The sequence below is a fragment of the Pezoporus flaviventris genome, unplaced genomic scaffold, assembly GCF_033815535.1.
Source record: "Pezoporus flaviventris isolate CSIRO_AGI_PZ_B2104156 unplaced genomic scaffold, CSIRO_AGI_Pfla_v1 ptg000022l, whole genome shotgun sequence".
Classification (NCBI taxonomy): domain Eukaryota; kingdom Metazoa; phylum Chordata; class Aves; order Psittaciformes; family Psittacidae; genus Pezoporus; species Pezoporus flaviventris.
Window position 1 is genome coordinate 3,758,275 of NW_026892570.1, and position 21,133 is coordinate 3,779,407.

Sequence of the window (21,133 nt, forward strand, 5' to 3'; positions counted from 1 at the left end):
CAGCTCCTCACGTGTACCAACACACGTCTCAGCTATTAACAAAAGGCATCCTATTGTTCAAGAGAGGAGATACAGGAGGTATACGCCACGGGGTACCCTATGGTTTTACCTGCTGGATCACGGAGAAGACATGACAAAGTGGGATGGAAAACCTCCTTCAGCTTTGGAGGAACGGGTGAGTGAACTGAAGAGGGGAGCAAGGGCCAAGACTGATCGTCCCATGAGAGCTACGGCTTCAGTCTCTGGTGAGCAGTTTCTCAGATGGAATGGAAGAGCTGATTTTACTCCAGCTCCTGTGATAACGAAGAATAATCCCTTTCACCACGACTTAAGTGTCCAAGGCTGTGACGACCATTAGAGGGGCCCTGCCTCCAGCCAGGTGGAGGTAGGGGACAATCGGATTTACTGGACTGTGTGGATCAGATGGCCTGGCACATCAGTCCCACAGAAGTATAAGGCTCTAGTAGATACCGGTGCACAGCGTACCCTGATGCCATCAAGCTGTCAAGGGGTGGAACCCATCTATATTTCTGGAGTGACAGGAGGATCCCAAGAGTTGACTGTGCTGGAGGCTGAAATCAGCCTGACTGGGAGGGAATGGCAAAAGCACCCTATTGTGACTGGTCCAGAGGCTCCATGCATCCTCGGCATAGACTACCTCAAGAGAGGGTACTTCAAAGACCCAAAAGGGTACCGGTGGGCTTTTGGTATTGCTGCTTTGGAGACTGAGGAAATTGAGCAGCTGTCCACCTTGCCTGGTCTCTCACAAGATCCCTCTGCTGTGGGGTTGCTGAAAGTTGAAGAACAACAAGTGCCAATTGCGACCACAACAGTGCACCGGCGGCAATATCGCACCAACCGAGACTCCCTGATTCCCACCCATCAGCTGATTCGTGGACTGGAGAGTCAGGGGGTGATCAGCAGGACCCGCTCACCCTTTAATAGCCCCATATGGCCAGTGCGAAAGTCGAATGGAGACTAATAGTAGACTATCGCGGCCTGAATGAAGTCACACCACCATTGAGTGCTGCCGTACCGGACATGCTAGAACTTCAGTATGAACTAGAGTCAAAGGCAGCCAAGTGGTATGCCACGATTGATATTGCCAATGCATTTTTCTCAATTCCTTTGGCAGCAGAGTGCAGGCCACAGTTTGCTTTTACTTGGAGGGGTGTCCAGTTCACTTGGAACCGACTGCCCCAGGGGTGGAAACAAAGCCCTACCATTTGCCACGGACTGATCCAGACTGCACTGGAACAGGGGCAAGCTCCAGAACACCTGCAATACATTGATGACATTATTGTGTGGGGCGATACAGCGGAAGAAGTCTTTGAGAAAGGGAGGAAAATAATCCAAATCCTGCTGAAAGCCGGTTTTGCCATAAAACGGAGTAAGGTCAAGGGACCTGCACAGGAGATTCAATTTTGGGGAATAAAATGGCAAGATGGACGTAGACAGATCCCCACAGATGTGATCAACAAGATAACAGCAATGTCTCCACCAACTAATAAGAAAGAAACGCAAGCTTTCTTGGGTGCAGTGGGGTTCTGGAGAATGCACATCCTGAATTACAGTTCGATTGTAAGCCCTCTCTATCATGTGACCCGGAAGAAGAATGATTTTAAATGGGGCCCTGAGCAGCAACAAGCCTTTGAGCAAATTAAGCGTGAGATAGTTCATGCAGTAGCCCTTGGACCAGTCCGGACCGGACCAGATGTAAAAAATGTACTGTACACTGCAGCTGGGGAGAACGGTCCTACCTGGAGCCTCTGGCAGAAAGCTCCAGGGGAGACTCGAGGTCGACCCCTCGGCTTTTGGAGTCGGGGATATAAAGGATCTGAGGCCAGCTATACCCCAACTGAGAAAGAGATACTGGCAGCCTATGAAGGGGTTCGAGCTGCTTCGGAAGTGATTGGCACTGAAGCACAGCTCCTTCTAGCACCCCGGTTGCCCGTGCTGGGCTGGATGTTCAAAGGCAGGGTCTCCTCTACACATCATGCAACTGATGCTACATGGAGTAAATGGGCTGCACTAATTACACAACGAACTCAAATAGGAAATCTCAGTCATCCAGGCATTCTAGAAGTCATCATGGACTGGCCAGAGGGCAAAGATTTTGGAATGTCACCAAAGGAGGAGGTGGTGCGCGCTGAAGAGGCCCCACCATATAATAAACTGTCAGAAAGTGAAAAGCAGTATGCCTTGTTTACTGATGGCTCTTGCCGTATTGTGGGAAAGCATCGGAGATGGAAGGCAGCTGTATGGAGTCCTGGACGACAAGTTGCAGAAACTGCTGACGGAGAGGGTGAATCAAGTCAGTTTGCCGAGGTGAAAGCCATCCAGCTGGCCCTGCACATTGCTGAACGAGAAAAGTGGCCAGTACTTTATCTCTGTACTGACTCATGGATGGTGGCAAATGCCCTGTGGGGGTGGTTGAAGCAATGGAAGCAGAGCAACTGGCAACGCAGAGGTAAACCCATCTGGGCTGCTGCACAGTGGAAAGATATCGCTGCCCAGGTGCAGAACCTGGTGGTGAAGGTACGTCATGTAGATGCCCATGTACCCAAGAGTCGGGCCACTGAAGAACACCAGAACAACCAACAAGTGGATAAAGCGGCTAAGATTGAAGTGGCTCAGATGGACTTAGATTGGCAACATAAAGGTGAATTATTTTTGGCCCGGTGGGCCCATGACACTTCAGGCCATCAGGGCAGAGATGCAACATATAGATGGGCCCGTGATCGAGGGGTGGACTTAACAATGGACACTATTGCCCAGGTTATTCATGAGTGTGAAACATGTGCTGCAATTAAACAAGCCAAGCGGTTAAAGCCCATGTATACCTCAAGGGGATTTGATTTTAGGCGAAAACAGCTAGTGAACTCAATTGTATGCTGTTGCCTGCTGTGTAATGCTTTTATAGCCCATCAACTAGATGTCTCCAGGTTACCAGCAACTGGCCCTGACTTCCCTCCAGCCATCGTCCCAGCAGAGAATGAACTTTGAACATCATGGACCGAATGGACTCGGCAGCATTATAGGGATTGGTCCATGCACTAAGAAAATGATCTTTTCCTCTTGGTCTGTATGTATATGGATGTATATATATGGGAGAGCGATGGTGTATTGAAAATGTGGGATCTGAGCACGACGTTGTCGTGGTTTAAACCCAGTCAGGTAATTCGTTCGCTCACTTCCCCCCCTTTCTTGCCCTCCCCCTGCTCTCGGAGGGACGGAGAGGAGAATCAAAAGAATGCTACTCCCACGGGTTGAGATAAGAACAGTTTAGTAACTAAGGTATAACACAAATCACTACTGCTACCACCAATGATAATAATGATAAAGGAAATAACAAGGGAACAGAATACAACACCTCACCACCCGCTGACCGATAACTCGCCCCCCAAGCCCGACCAAGCTCCGACCGATACCTCCTCCAACCCTGCAGTCTCCCAGCCCTTCCGGCTAACTCCCAGTTACATCCTGGGCATGACGTGCTGTGGTATGGAATACCTCTTTGGTCAGTTTGGGTCAGGTGTCCTGTCTCTGCTTCCTCCCAGCTTCCCCTCCTCCCTGGCAGAGCATGAGGCTCACAAAGTCCTTGGCCAAACCAAAACATCTCTATCAGCTCTGTTCCCGAGCCGAAAGTCAAAACACTGCACTGCACCAGCTACCAAGGAGGAGAAACATGACTGCTACTGCTGAACCCAGGACATTATCCACCCCTTATTCCATACCATTCACGTCATGCTCAGATCCCACATTTTCAATATACCATCACTCTTATCTCGGTGCACTCTTATCTTAGTGCATGGACCAGTCCCTATAAAGCTGCTGAGTCCATCTGGTACATGTCAGGCTCCATCTCTTATACCAGTCAGAGCAGGAGAGAATGTGTGCAGTGTTCACACTCGTGAATAATCTGGGCAATAGTGTCCATTGCTAAGTCCACCCCTCGATCATGAGTCCATCTCTATGTTGCATCTCTGCTCTGATGGCCTGAAGTGCCATGGGCCCACCAGGCTCAAAATAATTCACTGTCCCCTTCAGCAGTTTCTGCAGCTTGTTGCTGGGGACTCCATACAGCTGCCTTCCATCTCCGACGCTTCCAAAGCACTGGAGGGGCCCAGTGGACTAGATACTTGCCCATACTGTCACACACACCCTGCCACTCATGACTGTCCAGCCTTGGGGAAAACCTCTTGGTCCCCCTATATTGTCGTCTAACCCCAGACAAGACCCAAACCTGACTCTGCTTAACTTTTGAGATCAGACAAAATGGTTGTGGGTAGAACACAGTCTGTGTGTGTGCCAACATGCTGATCCCCATCACAATCAGCAGGCAGGTCCCAAGGATACCCAAAGGCCATTCGAAACCTTCAGAACTCTCAAACGATGCTGCTGTACTTGTCACTGGGGCTGGTGTAGCGTCTGTGCTTGCCGGCTCTCCCACCGCCAGCTTCTCTTTTCCTGAGTCCAGCTCTTCCTCCTCTGCCTTGCTGGGAAACGCTGCGTGGTCTCCTGCGTCCTCCTGGGGCTCGGCAGGCGGCTTCCGGGAAACGCTCTCGGCCGTCGCGGGGCTGGGCTCCTCCGCGGGGCTGGGCTCCTCCGCGGGGCTGGGCTCCTCCGCGGGGCTCGGCTCGGCGGCGGGGCTCGGCTCGGCGGCGGGGCTCGGCTCCTCCGCGGGCCTCGGCTCCTCCGCGGGCCTCGGCTCCTCCGCGGGCCTCGGCTCCTCCGCGGGGCTCGGCTCCTCCGCGGGGCTCGGCTCTTCCGCGGGGCTCGGCTCCTCCGCCGCCTTATCCCGCTGCTCGGCAGCCGCTTCCTTCTGCTCCTCGACCGCCCCGGCCTCCTCCACCGGCAGCCGTCCCCTGGCGGCCTCCGGCCCCGCTCCCGCCGCCGCTTGGTCCCCGGGGCCGCTCTCCTGAGCCGCTTCGGCTGCCGCCGGCTCCCGGGGCCGCTCCCCCTCGGCTCCCCGCAGCCTCACGAAGATGGAGAGTAGGGCGAGGGCCAGGACGGTGAAGAGCAGCCGGACGGCCAGGTACAAGTCCACGGCCACGTCCGTCCCGCCCTGCTGCTGGAGCCCGCCCGTATTACAAGCCGTTGCCATAAAGCACAGTGAGACAAGAACCTTAGCCCAGGCCCCACACTTGATAAACACTAACACAGCAAATACCGGCTCTAAGTAAGTTACAACGGTCTGAAGCTGTGAGATCAACAAGAACAACTCTGAGAGCCAATAAATCAGCATTGTGACGAGTGACTATTAATCCAGTCAGATCTGTCGTTATCTCAACCCTTCGTGCCCCACGTTGGGCGCCAAAAAGAACTGTCGTGGTTTAAACCCAGTCAGGTAATTCGTTCGCTCACTTCCCCCCCTTTCTTGCCCTCCCCCTGCTCTCGGAGGGACGGAGAGGAGAATCAAAAGAATGCAACTCCCACGGGTTGAGCTAAGAACAGTTTAGTAACTAAGGTATAACACAAATCACTACTGCTACCACCAATGATAATAATGATAAAGGAAATAACAAGGGAACAGAATACAACACCTCACCACCCGCTGACCGATAACTCGCCCCCCAAGCCCGACCAAGCTCCGACCGATACCTCCTCCAACCCTGCAGTCTCCCAGCCCTTCCGGCTAACTCCCAGTTACATCCTGGGCATGACGTGCTGTGGTATGGAATACCTCTTTGGTCAGTTTGGGTCAGGTGTCCTGTCTCTGCTTCCTCCCAGCTTCCCCTCCTCCCTGGCAGAGCATGAGGCTCACAAAGTCCTTGGCCAAAACAAAACATCTCTATCAGCTCTGTTCCTGAGCCGAAAGTCAAAACACTGCACTGCACCAGCTACCGAGGAGGAGAAACATGACTGCTACTGCTGAGCCCAGGACAGACGTGAATGGTATGGAATAAGGGGTGGATAATGTCCTGGGTTCAGCAGTAGCAGTCATGTTTTTTTTCCTTTGTGGTAGCTGGTGCAGTGCTGTGTTTTGACTTCCAGCCTGAGAACAGTGTTGGTGAAGTCGATGTTTTCAGTTGTTGCTAAGTGATGTTTACCCTGACCAAGGACTTTGTGAGGCTCATGCTCTGCCAGGGAGGAGGGGAAGCCGGGAGGAAGCAGAGACGGGGCGCCTGACCCGGGCTAGCCAGGAAGGTATTCCATACCACAGCACGTCATGGCCAGGGTGGGGAGTGACTGGGAGTTACCCGGAAGGACACGGGCTTCCGGGTGGAACTCGTTTTCTTGGCCGGTGGTATCGTATTCTCTTCCCTTGTTATTTTCCCTTATCGTTGTTGTAGTTGATAGTAGCGGTGGTGATTTGTTGCTGGACTGTTCTTGTCTCAACCCGTGGGAGTTGCACTTTTTCGATCCTCCTCCCCGTTCCACCGGGAGCGGGAAAGGGGAGAACCCCGGTGGGGGGGGGGGACGACACGGACCTCGATTGTTGTCAGCTCGGCACCACTCACTGGGAGTGAGTGAACAAGTTGCCTGACTGGGTTTAAACCACGACACAGCTACAGTCAGTATCAATGGAAACAGCATGGAGCAACTACCCAGCAGGACTGGGTTTACTCTGCAAAATATTCAGTGGTACATTTAACCATAATTTCTTCTGGGTTTGGTTTTTTTTTTGACAGTTTCAGCTGAAAAGACAAAAGTATAATAATATTACTATATGAGTAAATTTACATGTGTCCTTCATCTGCATATAGCACCAGCATCACATTTCATACAGAGAAAATGGAGGTTAAGAGTGAACTTTTGGCCCAAATAAAGTCAGTGGGAGTTTTGCCATGGCCTTTAGAGGACCAGCTTGTTACCACAGGTATTCAGCCTGAGTCAGTATAACCCATTCTTATTTATGGACTTTATTTGTGAACACAATTTTTGCTTTAGTGGTTAGAGTGTGTTGAAAATACTGACCTTCTGAGCTAACGAAAGGCAAAAGCAGGAAAAAGAAAGAAGTGATTTGTGTGCACGATAAAAGTGGGGGTTTTTTGGTTGCTGTTTTTTTTTGTTTGTTTGTTTGTTTTTTTTCCAGAGCTGAAGAGCCACCTTTATTGTGCCGGTAGAGGGGGATCACAGTGGTCGCTCAGAGATGAAACACGGTTGGTGCCACTGAGGTGTCCAGGCCGCGCGTCGGGAGTTTGGGCCCGATCTTGCAAGTGGGAGTTGTCTCGCACCCACGTGGGGCTAGCGGGGATGGAGCTGCTGCCGCTTTCCAGTGCTGCGGAGTCAGAGGATGCTGCCGATGGCCGATGCCTGCTGGTTCTGGGGCTCCTGGTCTCAGGTATTGGCGAGCCCTGGGACAGCCCCTCACTGCCTGGCTGTGGGTGCTCCTTTCACCACGTGGTGCTGGCAGTTGGCTTCTCTCTCGCTGTCTTCTGAGCCGCGTGTAGGCAGCTTGGGTGTGACAGTTCAACTGGGAGCACGCTGGGGAGCCGTGGCACGGCCCGATTGTTGCAGTGCCAGTGTGTGGTGCCAGGGAACTGTGGCATGGCTGTATTGCCTCCTGTCTGTCAGTGCTGCAGCTGCTGCTCCCTGATGACTCGACTGTCACTGCTGCAGAGCTGCTAGCACGTGCTGGGGAGCGCTGGCGTAGCCCCGACACAGCCCGTCTGCGTGTGCTCCTCTTTGCACGTGGTGCTGGCGTGTGGCTGCTCTAACGGTGTCTTTTGCGCCGCGTGTTGGGAGTTTGGACCCGGCGTTGCGAGCGGGAGCGGTCTCACACCTGCACGGGCCCCGTGGATCCTGAGGCGCTGTCTCTTTGACGTGTTCTGGAGCCACGGGATGACGCTGATGGCCGCTGTCTTGTTGTGCTGTGGCTGTGGCTCGCACGTTCGCGTGAGCCCTGGGACCGCCTGGGCGCAGCCAGTCTGCGGGGGCTCCTCCCAGCTCGAGCTGCTGGTGTGTGGCTGCCCTGGGAGCGTCTTCTGGGCCGTGCATAGGGAGCTTGGGCCCGACGCTGCAAGCGGGAGCGGTCTCGCACCCGCATGGGCCCACCGGCTCTGTTGCTCCTGCTTCCTTGCAGTGGTGCAGAGCCATGGGATGCCGCCGATGGCTGCTGCCTGGTGGTGCTGCGGCTGCGGGTCTCACGTGGTGGGGAGCATTGGGACAGCCTTGGCACCGCCTGGCTGCTGGTATTGCTCGCAGCGCGTGTTGCTGGCGGTCGGCTTCTCTCCTGCAGTCTTCTAGGCCATGTGTAGGGTGCCTGGGTCTGACGGGTGCCCCGGGTTTGGTGTTGCCGTCGGTCAGGCCCAGGCTGGCTGGAGCAGCTGCAGCCCTCAGACACTGGGCAACTGGGGAATGGTGCCGATGGCATCTGTCTGCTGCTGCTGGGGCTGCTGGTCTCCTGTGTCTGAGGTTCAGGAGACTGGCCCGGTGCTGCTGGGCTGGCAGTGCTTTTAGGGATTGTCTTCCAGGACCGGGGCAGGGTCCTGAGCCGTGCCCCAGTCCTCCTGGAGCAGACAGGCTGTGCCAAGCTCACACCAGGCACCCTCTGCCGGGCCTTGCCTGACCCCTGGCCCCAGCCCAGGGCCACCCGGGTGCTTTGACACTTGGAGGTGCCCAGGCCAGCACAGCTCTCACACTGCCATCTGCCCTCATAGCTGTTTGTCAGGTTCGAGCAGCGTCTGTGAGTGCCCACAGCAGCGCAGGAGCGGCACAGGAACAGCTGCCAGGGCCCATTTTGCTCAGCCACCCGCCTGCCTCCTGGACAAAGGCACTCCCTGGCATCGCAGCTCGCGTGCCTCTGCTGCCGTTCTGTGGATGCATCGTTGTCTTCCCATGACGCTTTTCTTACGGGGAGTCGGATCCCCATGGAGAGCATTTCTGTTAGAAACAGTCTCCTGTTTTGGCACAGAGGGCACACCAAGGAAAAAGCGCCAGCATTCATAGCCTGTCCCTGGATGCAGGCCCTGTGGAACCAGGCGTGTTTGCATGCTGGGCACACCATGGTCCCATAGGTGGTTCTGCCTTCCACAGGGTCCTTGCAGATGAGGCAGTTGGCGTCCTCTGGAGCCGCCAGCTCTTGCTGCTGTGGGCGGTGCTCCCAGCAGAAGGAACTGTACGGCAGGAGGTAACGGGTGACGCATTCACCCTCCACGGCACAGGGGAGATGGAACCTGCGGTCGCAGCCCGTCTCCTGGCAGGTGATGGTGGCCCCCCTCTTGCCACACACAAAGCAGACCATCCGGGCTGCCAGCTTGGCTGTACGATCAACCTCTTCAGGAAGAAATTCCATCACTTCTTCCTGCTCGGTCCCTTGTGGACGAAGGTCACTGGCAAAAAGCAGGCAAAGGTGATGAGCATAGATCCCCTGATATCTCAGTTTTGGCCCGCACATGTCCGGATCTGCCTTTACACGGCAACACAGAATGCATTCGTGCTCCATCGCGTCGGGTGTCCTGCAGCTCCTTGCGGAGGTGTCAGACATCAAAGGTTGGCAGTGCTGGAGCTTCTTCTCCAAACGCTCCTCTGCTACCTCTGAGGGAGAAGAGAGACGCGCGTGAGTTTGCAGCACAGGCCCAGAGCCCTGCGGTGTGGAGCCCCCTCCTCCCTCGGCAGCCCCCCGAGAGTCCTGTCCCTGCCCTCTACTCCCCGCACCTCACCAGGTCGCAGTGATGCACTGTGCCCAGCGTTCTCTTTTTATAGGCCTGCCCCTGCCACCGGTCAGAGTGGCCTCTGTGACATCAGCACTGCTGGCCTGCGTGCACCCCAAACACGGGCACGGGCATCCTCGGCCACACACCACCCACTGTGACACGGGCTCTTGGCACCCAGGTCGCCGGGGCGGCTGCTCCACCTGCAAGCGCAGACTCAAGGGCCAGCTTAGGGGCATGGTTTCCTGGTGAACTTGGCGGTGTTTGCTTAACGGTTGGACTCGATGACCTTGCCTGGTCTCTCACAAGATCCCTCTGCTGTGGGGTTGCTGAAAGTTGAAGAACAACAAGTGCCAATTGCGACCACAACAGTGCACCGGCGGCAATATCGCACCAACCGAGACTCCCTGATTCCCACCCATCAGCTGATCCGTGGACTGGAGAGTCAGGGGGTGATCAGCAGGACCCGCTCACCCTTTAATAGCCCCATATGGCCAGTGCGAAAGTCGAATAGAGACTAACAGTAGACTATCGTGGCCTGAATGAAGTCACACCACCATTGAGTGCTGCCGTACCGGACATGCTAGAACTTCAGTATGAACTAGAGTCAAAGGCAGCCAAGTGGTATGCCACGATTGATATTGCCAATGCATTTTTCTCAATTCCTTTGGCAGCAGAGCGCAGGCCACAGTTTGCTTTTACTGGGAGGGGTGTCCAGTTCACTTGGAACCGACTGCCCCAGGGGTGGAAACACAGCCCTACCATTTGCCACGGACTGATCCAGACTGCACTGGAACAGGGGCAAGCTCCAGAACACCTGCAATACATTGATGACATTATTGTGTGGGGCGATACAGCGGAAGAAGTCTTTGAGAAAGGGAGGAAAATAATCCAAATCCTGCTGAAAGCCGGTTTTGCCATAAGACGGAGTAAGGTCAAGGGACCTGCACAGGAGATTCAATTTTGGGGAATAAAATGGCAAGATGGACGTAGACAGATCCCCACAGATGTGATCAACAAGATAACAGCAATGTCTCCACCAACTAATAAGAAAGAAACGCAAGCTTTCTTGGGTGCAGTGGGGTTCTGGAGAATGCACATCCCGAATTACAGTTCGATTGTAAGCCCTCTCTATCATGTGACCCGGAAGAAGAATGATTTTAAATGGGGCCCTGAGCAGCAACAAGCCTTTGAGCAAATTAAACGCGAGATAGTTCATGCAGTAGCCCTTGGACCAGTCCGGACCGGACCAGATGTAAAAAATGTACTGTACACTGCAGCTGGGGAGAACGGTCCTACCTGGAGCCTCTGGCAGAAAGCTCCAGGGGAGACTCGAGGTCGACCCCTCGGCTTTTGGAGTCGGGGATATAAAGGATCTGAGGCCAGCTATACCCCAACTGAGAAAGAGATACTGGCAGCCTATGAAGGGGTTCGAGCTGCTTCGGAAGTGATTGGCACTGAAGCACAGCTCCTTCTAGCACCCCGGTTGCCCGTGCTGGGCTGGATGTTCAAAGGCAGGGTCTCCTCTACACATCATGCAACTGATGCTACATGGAGTAAATGGGCTGCACTAATTACACAACGAACTCAAATAGGAAATCTCAGTCATCCAGGCATTCTAGAAGTCATCATGGACTGGCCAGAGGGCAAAGATTTTGGAATGTCACCAAAGGAGGAGGTGGTGCGCGCTGAAGAGGCCCCACCATATAATAAACTGTCAGAAAGTGAAAAGCAGTGTGCCTTGTTTACTGATGGCTCTTGCCGTATTGTGGGAAAGCATCGGAGATGGAAGGCAGCTGTATGGAGTCCTGGACGACAAGTTGCAGAAACTGCTGACGGAGAGGGTGAATCAAGTCAGTTTGCCGAGGTGAAAGCCATCCAGCTGGCCCTGCACATTGCTGAACGAGAAAAGTGGCCAGTACTTTATCTCTATACTGACTCATGGATGGTGGCAAATGCCCTGTGGGGGTGGTTGAAGCAATGGAAGCAGAGCAACTGGCAACGCAGAGGTAAACCCATCTGGGCTGCTGCACGGTGGAAAGATATCGCTGCCCAGGTGCAGAACCTGGTGGTGAAGGTACGTCATGTAGATGCCCATGTACCCAAGAGTCGGGCCACTGAGGAACACCAGAACAACCAACAAGTGGATAAAGCGGCTAAGATTGAAGTGGCTCAGATGGACTTAGATTGGCAACATAAAGGTGAATTATTTTTGGCCCGGTGGGCCCATGACACTTCAGGCCATCAGGGCAGAGATGCAACATATAGATGGGCCCGTGATCGAGGGGTGGACTTAACAATGGACACTATTGCCCAGGTTATTCATGAGTGTGAAACATGTGCTGCAATTAAACAAGCCAAGCGGTTAAAGCCTCTTTGGTATGGAGGACGATGGTTGAAGTATAAATATGGGGAGGCCTGGCAGATTGACTATATCACACTGCCACCAACCCGCCAAGGCAAGCGCCATGTGCTTACCATGGTGGAAGCAACCACCGGGTGGCTGGAAACATACGCTGTGCCCCATGCCACTGCCCGGAACACTATCCTGGGCCTTGAGAAACAGATTTTGTGGCGACACGGCACCCCAGAGATAACTGAGTCAGACAATGGGACTCATTTCCGGAATAACCTTATAGATATTTGGGCCAAAGAGCATGGCATTGAGTGGGTGTATCACGTCCCCTACCATGCACCAGCCTCTGGGAAAATCGAACGGTACAATGGGCTGTTAAAAACTACACTGAGAGCAATGGGTGGCGGAACTTTCAAGCATTGGGATACACACTTACCAAAGGCCACCTGGTTGGTCAACACCAGAGGATCTGCCAACAGGGCTGGCCCAGCCCAGTCAGAACTTTTACATATTGTAGAGGGGGACAAAGTTCCCGTGGTGCATATGAAGAATTTGCTGGGGAAGACAGTCTGGGTAATTCCTGCTTCAGGTAAAGGCAAACCCACTCGTGGGATTGCTTTTGCTCTGGGACCTGGATATACTTGGTGGGTAATGCGGGAAGATGGGGAAGTCCCATGTATACCTCAAGGGGATTTGATTTTAGGGGAAAACAGCTAGTGAACTCAATTGTATGCTGTTGCCTGCTGTGTAATGCTTTTATAGCCCATCAACTAGATGTCCCCAGGTTACCAGCAACTGGCCCTGACTTCCCTCCAGCCATCGTCCCAACAGAGAATGAACTTTGAACATCATGGACCGAATGGACTCGGCAGCATTATAGGGATTGGTCCATGCACTAAGAAAATGATCTTTTCCTCTTGGTCTGTATGTATATGGATGTATATATATGGGAGAGCGATGGTGTATTGAAAATGTGGGATCTGAGCACGACGTTGTCGTGGTTTAAACCCAGTCAGGTAATTCGTTCGCTCACTTCCCCCCCTTTCTTGCCCTCCCCCTGCTCTCGGAGGGACGGAGAGGAGAATCAAAAGAATGCAACTCCCACGGGTTGAGCTAAGAACAGTTTAGTAACTAAGGTATAACACAAATCACTACTGCTACCACCAATGATAATAATGATAAAGGAAATAACAAGGGAACAGAATACAACACCTCACCACCCGCTGACCGATAACTCGCCCCCCAAGCCCGACCAAGCTCCGACCGATACCTCCTCCAACCCTGCAGTCTCCCAGCCCTTCCGGCTAACTCCCAGTTACATCCTGGGCATGACGTGCTGTGGTATGGAATACCTCTTTGGTCAGTTTGGGTCAGGTGTCCTGTCTCTGCTTCCTCCCAGCTTCCCCTCCTCCCTGGCAGAGCATGAGGCTCACAAAGTCCTTGGCCAAACCAAAACATCTCTATCAGCTCTGTTCCCGAGCCGAAAGTCAAAACACTGCACTGCACCAGCTACCAAGGAGGAGAAACATGACTGCTACTGCTGAACCCAGGACATTATCCACCCCTTATTCCATACCATTCACGTCATGCTCAGATCCCACATTTTCAATATACCATCACTCTTATCTCGGTGCACTCTTATCTTAGTGCATGGACCAGTCCCTATAAAGCTGCTGAGTCCATCTGGTACATGTCAGGCTCCATCTCTTATACCAGTCAGAGCAGGAGAGAATGTGTGCAGTGTTCACACTCGTGAATAATCTGGGCAATAGTGTCCATTGCTAAGTCCACCCCTCGATCATGAGTCCATCTCTATGTTGCATCTCTGCTCTGATGGCCTGAAGTGCCATGGGCCCACCAGGCTCAAAATAATTCACTGTCCCCTTCAGCAGTTTCTGCAGCTTGTTGCTGGGGACTCCATACAGCTGCCTTCCATCTCCGACGCTTCCAAAGCACTGGAGGGGCCCAGTGGACTAGATACTTGCCCATACTGTCACACACACCCTGCCACTCATGACTGTCCAGCCTTGGGGAAAACCTCTTGGTCCCCCTATATTGTCGTCTAACCCCAGACAAGACCCAAACCTGACTCTGCTTAACTTTTGAGATCAGACAAAATGGTTGTGGGTAGAACACAGTCTGTGTGTGTGCCAACATGCTGATCCCCATCACAATCAGCAGGCAGGTCCCAAGGATACCCAAAGGCCATTCGAAACCTTCAGAACTCTCAAACGATGCTGCTGTACTTGTCACTGGGGCTGGTGTAGCCTCTGTGCTTGCCGGCTCTCCCACCGCCAGCTTCTCTTTTCCTGAGTCCAGCTCTTCCTCCTCTGCCTTGCTGGGAAACGCTGCGTGGTCTCCTGCGTCCTCCTGGGGCTCGGCAGGCGGCTTCCGGGAAACGCTCTCGGCCGTCGCGGGGCTGGGCTCCTCCGCGGGGCTGGGCTCCTCCGCGGGGCTGGGCTCCTCCGCGGGGCTCGGCTCGGCCGCGGGGCTCGGCTCCTCCGCGGGCCTCGGCTCCTCCGCGGGGCTCGGCTCGGCCGCGGGGCTCGGCTCCTCCGCGGGGCTCGGCTCTTCCGCGGGGCTCGGCTCCTCCGCCGCCTTATCCCGCTGCTCGGCAGCCGCTTCCTTCTGCTCCTCGACCGCCCCGGCCTCCTCCACCGGCAGCCGTCCCCTGGCGGCCTCCGGCCCCGCTCCCGCCGCCGCTTGGTCCCCGGGGCCGCTCTCCTGAGCCGCTTCGGCTGCCGCCGGCTCCCGGGGCCGCTCCCCCTCGGCTCCCCGCAGCCTCACGAAGATGGAGAGTAGGGCGAGGGCCAGGACGGTGAAGAGCAGCCGGACGGCCAGGTACAAGTCCACGGCCACGTCCGTCCCGCCCTGCTGCTGGAGCCCGCCCGTATTACAAGCCGTTGCCATAAAGCACAGTGAGACAAGAACCTTAGCCCAGGCCCCACACTTGATAAACACTAACACAGCAAATACCGGCTCTAAGTAAGTTACAACGGTCTGAAGCTGTGAGATCAACAAGAACAACTCTGAGAGCCAATAAATCAGCATTGTGACGAGTGACTATTAATCCAGTCAGATCTGTCGTTATCTCAACCCTTCGTGCCCCACGCTGGGCGCCAAAAAGAACTGTCGTGGTTTAAACCCAGTCAGGTAATTCGTTCGCTCACTTCCCCCCCTTTCTTGCCCTCCCCCTGCTCTCGGAGGGACGGAGAGGAGAATCAAAAGAATGCAACTCCCACGGGTTGAGCTAAGAACAGTTTAGTAACTAAGGTATAACACAAATCACTACTGCTACCACCAATGATAATAATGATAAAGGAAATAACAAGGGAACAGAATACAACACCTCACCACCCGCTGACCGATAACTCGCCCCCCAAGCCCGACCAAGCTCCGACCGATACCTCCTCCAACCCTGCAGTCTCCCAGCCCTTCCGGCTAACTCCCAGTTACATCCTGGGCATGACGTGCTGTGGTATGGAATACCTCTTTGGTCAGTTTGGGTCAGGTGTCCTGTCTCTGCTTCCTCCCAGCTTCCCCTCCTCCCTGGCAGAGCATGAGGCTCACAAAGTCCTTGGCCAAACCAAAACATCTCTATCAGCTCTGTTCCTGAGCCGAAAGTCAAAACACTGCACTGCACCAGCTACCGAGGAGGAGAAACATGACTGCTACTGCTGAACCCAGGACAGACGTGAATGGTATGGAATAAGGGGTGGATAATGTCCTGGGTTCAGCAGTAGCAGTCATGTTTTTTTTCCTTTGTGGTAGCTGGTGCAGTGCTGTGTTTTGACTTCCAGCCTGAGAACAGTGTTGGTGAAGTCGATGTTTTCAGTTGTTGCTAAGTGATGTTTACTCTGACCAAGGACTTTGTGAGGCTCATGCTCTGCCAGGGAGGAGGGGAAGCCGGGAGGAAGCAGAGACGGGGCGCCTGACCCGGGCTAGCCAGGAAGGTATTCCATACCACAGCACGTCATGGCCAGGGTGGGGAGTGACTGGGAGTTACCCGGAAGGACACGGGCTTCCGGGTGGAACTCGTTTTCTTGGCCGGTGGTATCGTATTCTCTTCCCTTGTTATTTTCCCTTATCGTTGTTGTAGTTGATAGTAGCGGTGGTGATTTGTTGCTGGACTGTTCTTGTCTCAACCCGTGGGAGTTGCACTTTTTCGATCCTCCTCCCCGTTCCACCGGGAGCGGGAAAGGGGAGAACCCCGGTGGGGGGGGGGGGACGACACGGACCTCGATTGTTGTCAGCTCGGCACCACTCCCTGGGAGTGAGTGAACAAGTTGCCTGACTGGGTTTAAACCACGACACAGCTACAGTCAGTATCAATGGAAACAGCATGGAGCAACTACCCAGCAGGACTGGGTTTACTCTGCAAAATATTCAGTGGTACATTTAACCATAATTTCTTCAGGGTTTGGTTTTTTTTTTGACAGTTTCAGCTGAAAAGACAAAAGTATAATAATATTACTATATGAGTAAATTTACATGTGTCCTTCATCTGCATATAGCACCAGCATCACATTTCATACAGAGAAAATGGAGGTTAAGAGTGAACTTTTGGCCCAAATAAAGTCAGTGGGAGTTTTGCCATGGCCTTTAGAGGACCAGCTTGTTACCACAGGTATTCAGCCTGAGTCAGTATAACCCATTCTTATTTATGGACTTTATTTGTGAACACAATTTTTGCTTTAGTGGTTAGAGTGTGTTGAAAATACTGACCTTCTGAGCTAACGAAAGGCAAAAGCAGGAAAAAGAAAGAAGTGATTTGTGTGCACGATAAAAGTGGGGGTTTTTTGGTTGCTGGTTTTTTTTGTTTGTTTGTTTTTTTTCCAGAGCTGAAGAGCCACCTTTATTGTGCCGGTAGAGGGGGATCACAGTGGTCGCTCAGAGATGAAACACGGTTGGTGCCACTGAGGTGTCCAGGCCGCGCGTCGGGAGTTTGGGCCCGATCTTGCAAGTGGGAGTTGTCTCGCACCCACGTGGGGCTAGCGGGGATGGAGCTGCTGCCGCTTTCCAGTGCTGCGGAGTCAGAGGATGCTGCCGATGGCCGATGCCTGCTGGTTCTGGGGCTCCTGGTCTCAGGTATTGGCGAGCCCTGGGACAGCCCCTCACTGCCTGGCTGTGGGTGCTCCTTTCACCACGTGGTGCTGGCAGTTGGCTTCTCTCTCGCTGTCTTCTGAGCCGCGTGTAGGCAGCTTGGGTGTGACAGTTCAACTGGGAGCACGCTGGGGAGCCGTGGCACGGCCCGATTGTTGCAGTGCCAGTGTGTGGTGCCAGGGAACTGTGGCATGGCTGTATTGCCTCCTGTCTGTCAGTGCTGCAGCTGCTGCTCCCTGATGACTCGACTGTCACTGCTGCAGAGCTGCTAGCACGTGCTGGGGAGCGCTGGCGTAGCCCCGACACAGCCCGTCTGCGTGTGCTCCTCTTTGCACGTGGTGCTGGCGTGTGGCTGCTCTAACGGTGTCTTTTGCGCCGCGTGTTGGGAGTTTGGACCCGGCGTTGCGAGCGGGAGCGGTCTCACACCTGCACGGGCCCCGTGGATCCTGAGGCGCTGTCTCTTTGACGTGTTCTGGAGCCACGGGATGACGCTGATGGCCGCTGTCTTGTTGTGCTGTGGCTGTGGCTCGCACGTTCGCGTGAGCCCTGGGACCGCCTGGGCGCAGCCAGTCTGCGGGGGCTCCTCCCAGCTCGAGCTGCTGGTGTGTGGCTGCCCTGGGAGCGTCTTCTGGGCCGTGCATAGGGAGCTTGGGCCTGACGCTGCAAGCGGGAGCGGTCTCGCACCCGCATGGGCCCACCGGCTCTGTTGCTCCTGCTTCCTTGCAGTGGTGCAGAGCCATGGGATGCCGCCGATGGCTGCTGCCTGGTGGTGCTGCGGCTGCGGGTCTCACGTGGTGGGGAGCATTGGGACAGCCTTGGCACCGCCTGGCTGCTGGTATTGCTCGCAGCGCGTGTTGCTGGCGGTCGGCTTCTCTCCTGCAGTCTTCTAGGCCATGTGTAGGGTGCCTGGGTCTGACGGGTGCCCCGGGTTTGGTGTTGCCGTCGGTCAGGCCCAGGCTGGCTGGAGCAGCTGCAGCCCTCAGACACTGGGCAACTGGGGAATGGTGCCGATGGCATCTGTCTGCTGCTGCTGGGGCTGCTGGTCTCCTGTGTCTGAGGTTCAGGAGACTGGCCCGGTGCTGCTGGGCTGGCAGTGCTTTTAGGGATTGTCTTCCAGGACCGGGGCAGGGTCCTGAGCCGTGCCCCAGTCCGCCTGGAGCAGACAGGCTGTGCCAAGCTCACACCAGGCACCCTCTGCCGGGCCTTGCCTGACCCCTGGCCCCAGCCCAGGGCCACCCGGGTGCTTTGACACTTGGAGGTGCCCAGGCCAGCACAGCTCTCACACTGCCATCTGCCCTCATAGCTGTTTGTCAGGTTCGAGCAGCGTCTGTGAGTGCCCACAGCAGCGCAGGAGCGGCACAGGAACAGCTGCCAGGGCCCATTTTGCTCAGCCACCCGCCTGCCTCCTGGACAAAGGCACTCCCTGGCATCGCAGCTCGCGTGCCTCTGCTGCCGTTCTGTGGATGCATCGTTGTCTTCCCATGACGCTTTTCTTACGGGGAGTCGGATCCCCATGGAGAGCATTTCTGTTAGAAACAGTCTCCTGTTTTGGCACAGAGGGCACACCAAGGAAAAAGCGCCAGCATTCATAGCCTGTCCCTGGATGCAGGCCCTGTGGAACCAGGCGTGTTTGCATGCTGGGCACACCATGGTCCCATAGGTGGTTCTGCCTTCCACAGGGTCCTTGCAGATGAGGCAGTTGGCGTCCTCTGGAGCCGCCAGCTCTTGCTGCTGTGGGCGGTGCTCCCAGCAGAAGGAACTGTACGGCAGGAGGTAACGGGTGACGCATTCACCCTCCACGGCACAGGGGAGATGGAACCTGCGGTCGCAGCCCGTCTCCTGGCAGGTGATGGTGGCCCCCCTCTTGCCACACACAAAGCAGACCATCCGGGCTGCCAGCTTGGCTGTACGATCAACCTCTTCAGGAAAAAATTCCATCACTTCTTCCTGCTCGGTCCCTTGTGGACGAAGGTCACTGGCAAAAAGCAGGCAAAGGTGATGAGCATAGATCCCCTGATATCTCAGTTTTGGCCCGCACATGTCCGGATCTGCCTTTACACGGCAACACAGAATGCATTCTTGCTCCATCGCGTCGGGTGTCCTGCAGCTCCTTGCGGAGGTGTCAGACATCAAAGGTTGGCAGTGCTGGAGCTTCTTCTCCAAACGCTCCTCTGCTACCTCTGAGGGAGAAGAGAGACGCGCGTGAGTTTGCAGCACAGGCCCAGAGCCCTGCGGTGTGGAGCCCCCTCCTCCCTCGGCAGCCCCCCGAGAGTCCTGTCCCTGCCCTCTACTCCCCGCACCTCACCAGGTCGCAGTGATGCACTGTGCCCAGCGTTCTCTTTTTATAGGCCTGCCCCTGCCACCGGTCAGAGTGGCCTCTGTGACATCAGCACTGCTGGCCTGCGTGCACCCCAAACACGGGCACGGGCATCCTCGGCCACACACCACCCACTGTGACACGGGCTCTTGGCACCCAGGTCGCCGGGGCGGCTGCTCCACTTGCAAGCGCAGACTCAAGGGCCAGCTTAGGGGCATGGTTTCCTGGTGAACTTGGCGGTGTTTGCTTAACGGTTGGACTCGATGACCTTTATGGCCTTCTCCAGCCTAAATGATTCCTGTGACTCTCATTACCATTCCGCTATTATTTTATCACCATTTGCTTACGCTATGGTTAACATTTAAAAGATTTAAAAGCTTATCAAGGGGCGTTTCAGCTCTGTATTTGGCACTACTGGGGTCTGCATTAATGCGTGTAAGTTACCTGTAAAATGGGAGCAATGAGGTGGTCAAATTAATGCCTGAATGGGTGTGTGTTTTCTTGAGCGGTTACGTATGCTTTTTGCCCTTTTTTTTTTTAAATGACAAAATCTGTTTTAAGTGTAGGTTGTCTTTCATGAGCATTTGTAACTTTGCCAGGTACTTAGTAACCTGTCAGCGTGTCAGAAGTCACTGGCACTGGGGTGCATGATTGTGGGGGGTGAGCCGTGAGGGCCCGGCCGGCTGGGTGGGTGGGTGGGTGGGTGGGTGCAGGAGGTGGGTCAGCAGGAGGTGCTGCTGACATCTAGGGAAAGGACAATGCGCTGGGCGCAGTCCCTCATGCTGCCCCTTGAGAAAGGCAGGGGAGGAGGAAGCCAACCAAGGAGCCTGGAATCTCCCAGTCCAGATCTGAAGTGCGTACAGGGGCAACAGCTGCTACTCAAACTTTGGCTGATATGAACAGCACAGCTACCCCAGCGGCAAGTACAGCAGCTGCTCAAACTTCAACCGCAACAGACAGCGCGGTTACCCCAGCTCCAAGCACAGCAGCTGCACCAACCCCAGCGACAAGTACAGTCGCTACTCAAACTTTGGCCTCAATGAACAGAGCAGCTACGGCAGTGGCAAGTACAGCAGCTGCTCAAACTTCAACCGCAACAGACAGCGCGGTTACCCCAGCTCCATGCACAGCAGCTACACCACCCCTAGCAACAAGTACAGTTGCTACTCAACCACAGTGATAATCACTGCAGCCAAACCAGAGGACCAATTCGTACCAATATCGGTTGCCCCTGTACGCAAGAGAACAAGCAAAAAGGAGGCAAAAAGGGTGAAGCGAGATGAAGAAACAAGGAATTCACCACCCGCTCCAGAATCTGATCAGGAGTCATCATCACATGACGAAGAAGAAGAAGAAGAGGTAACTTCTCGACCTCGGACCTCAACCGAGCTGCGGAATATGCAAAAAGATTTTACCCGTCAACCAGGGGAGCACATCATCACCTGGTTACTCCGATGCTGGGACAATGGGGCCGATGGTCACGAACTAGAAGGTACAGAAGCCAAGCAGCTGGGATCACTTGCTAGAGAAGGGGGAATTGACAAAGCAATTGCAAGAGAGAAAAAGTCCCTCAGCCTTTGGAGGCGGCTCTTGGCAGCTGTGAAAGGAAGGTTTCCGTACAAGGACGATGTTATGAGTCGTTCGGCCAAGTGGACTACTATAGACAAAGGCATCCAGTCTCTGAGGGAATCGGCCATCGTAGAGATGATCTATCACATCAAGCTGAATGACGGGCATACACCTATAGATCCAGATGAA

At 54.7% G+C, this 21,133-nt stretch overlaps 2 protein-coding genes across 2 annotated transcripts; both read right to left on the bottom strand.

The window, feature by feature from the left end:
• Positions 1 to 7,723: 7,723 nt before the first annotated feature.
• On the bottom strand, positions 7,724 to 9,391 carry LOC133270755 (histone-lysine N-methyltransferase 2D-like). Its single transcript, XM_061456234.1, has one exon. It carries the CDS (start codon positions 9,389 to 9,391, stop codon positions 7,724 to 7,726), a length of 1,668 nt encoding a protein of 555 aa, XP_061312218.1.
• Positions 9,392 to 17,478: 8,087 nt separating this feature from the next.
• LOC133270756 (histone-lysine N-methyltransferase 2D-like) lies at positions 17,479 to 19,146 on the bottom strand. Its single transcript, XM_061456235.1, has one exon. It carries the CDS (start codon positions 19,144 to 19,146, stop codon positions 17,479 to 17,481), a length of 1,668 nt encoding a protein of 555 aa, XP_061312219.1.
• Between the last annotated feature and the right edge of the window lie 1,987 nt (positions 19,147 to 21,133).

What these genes read in the sequence shown, in the direction of transcription:
- LOC133270755 (XM_061456234.1), bottom strand. Translation starts at nt 9,391, where the DNA reads ATGGAGCACGAATGCATTCTGTGTTGCCGTGTAAAGGCAGATCCGGAC.
- LOC133270756 (XM_061456235.1), bottom strand. Translation starts at nt 19,146, where the DNA reads ATGGAGCAAGAATGCATTCTGTGTTGCCGTGTAAAGGCAGATCCGGAC.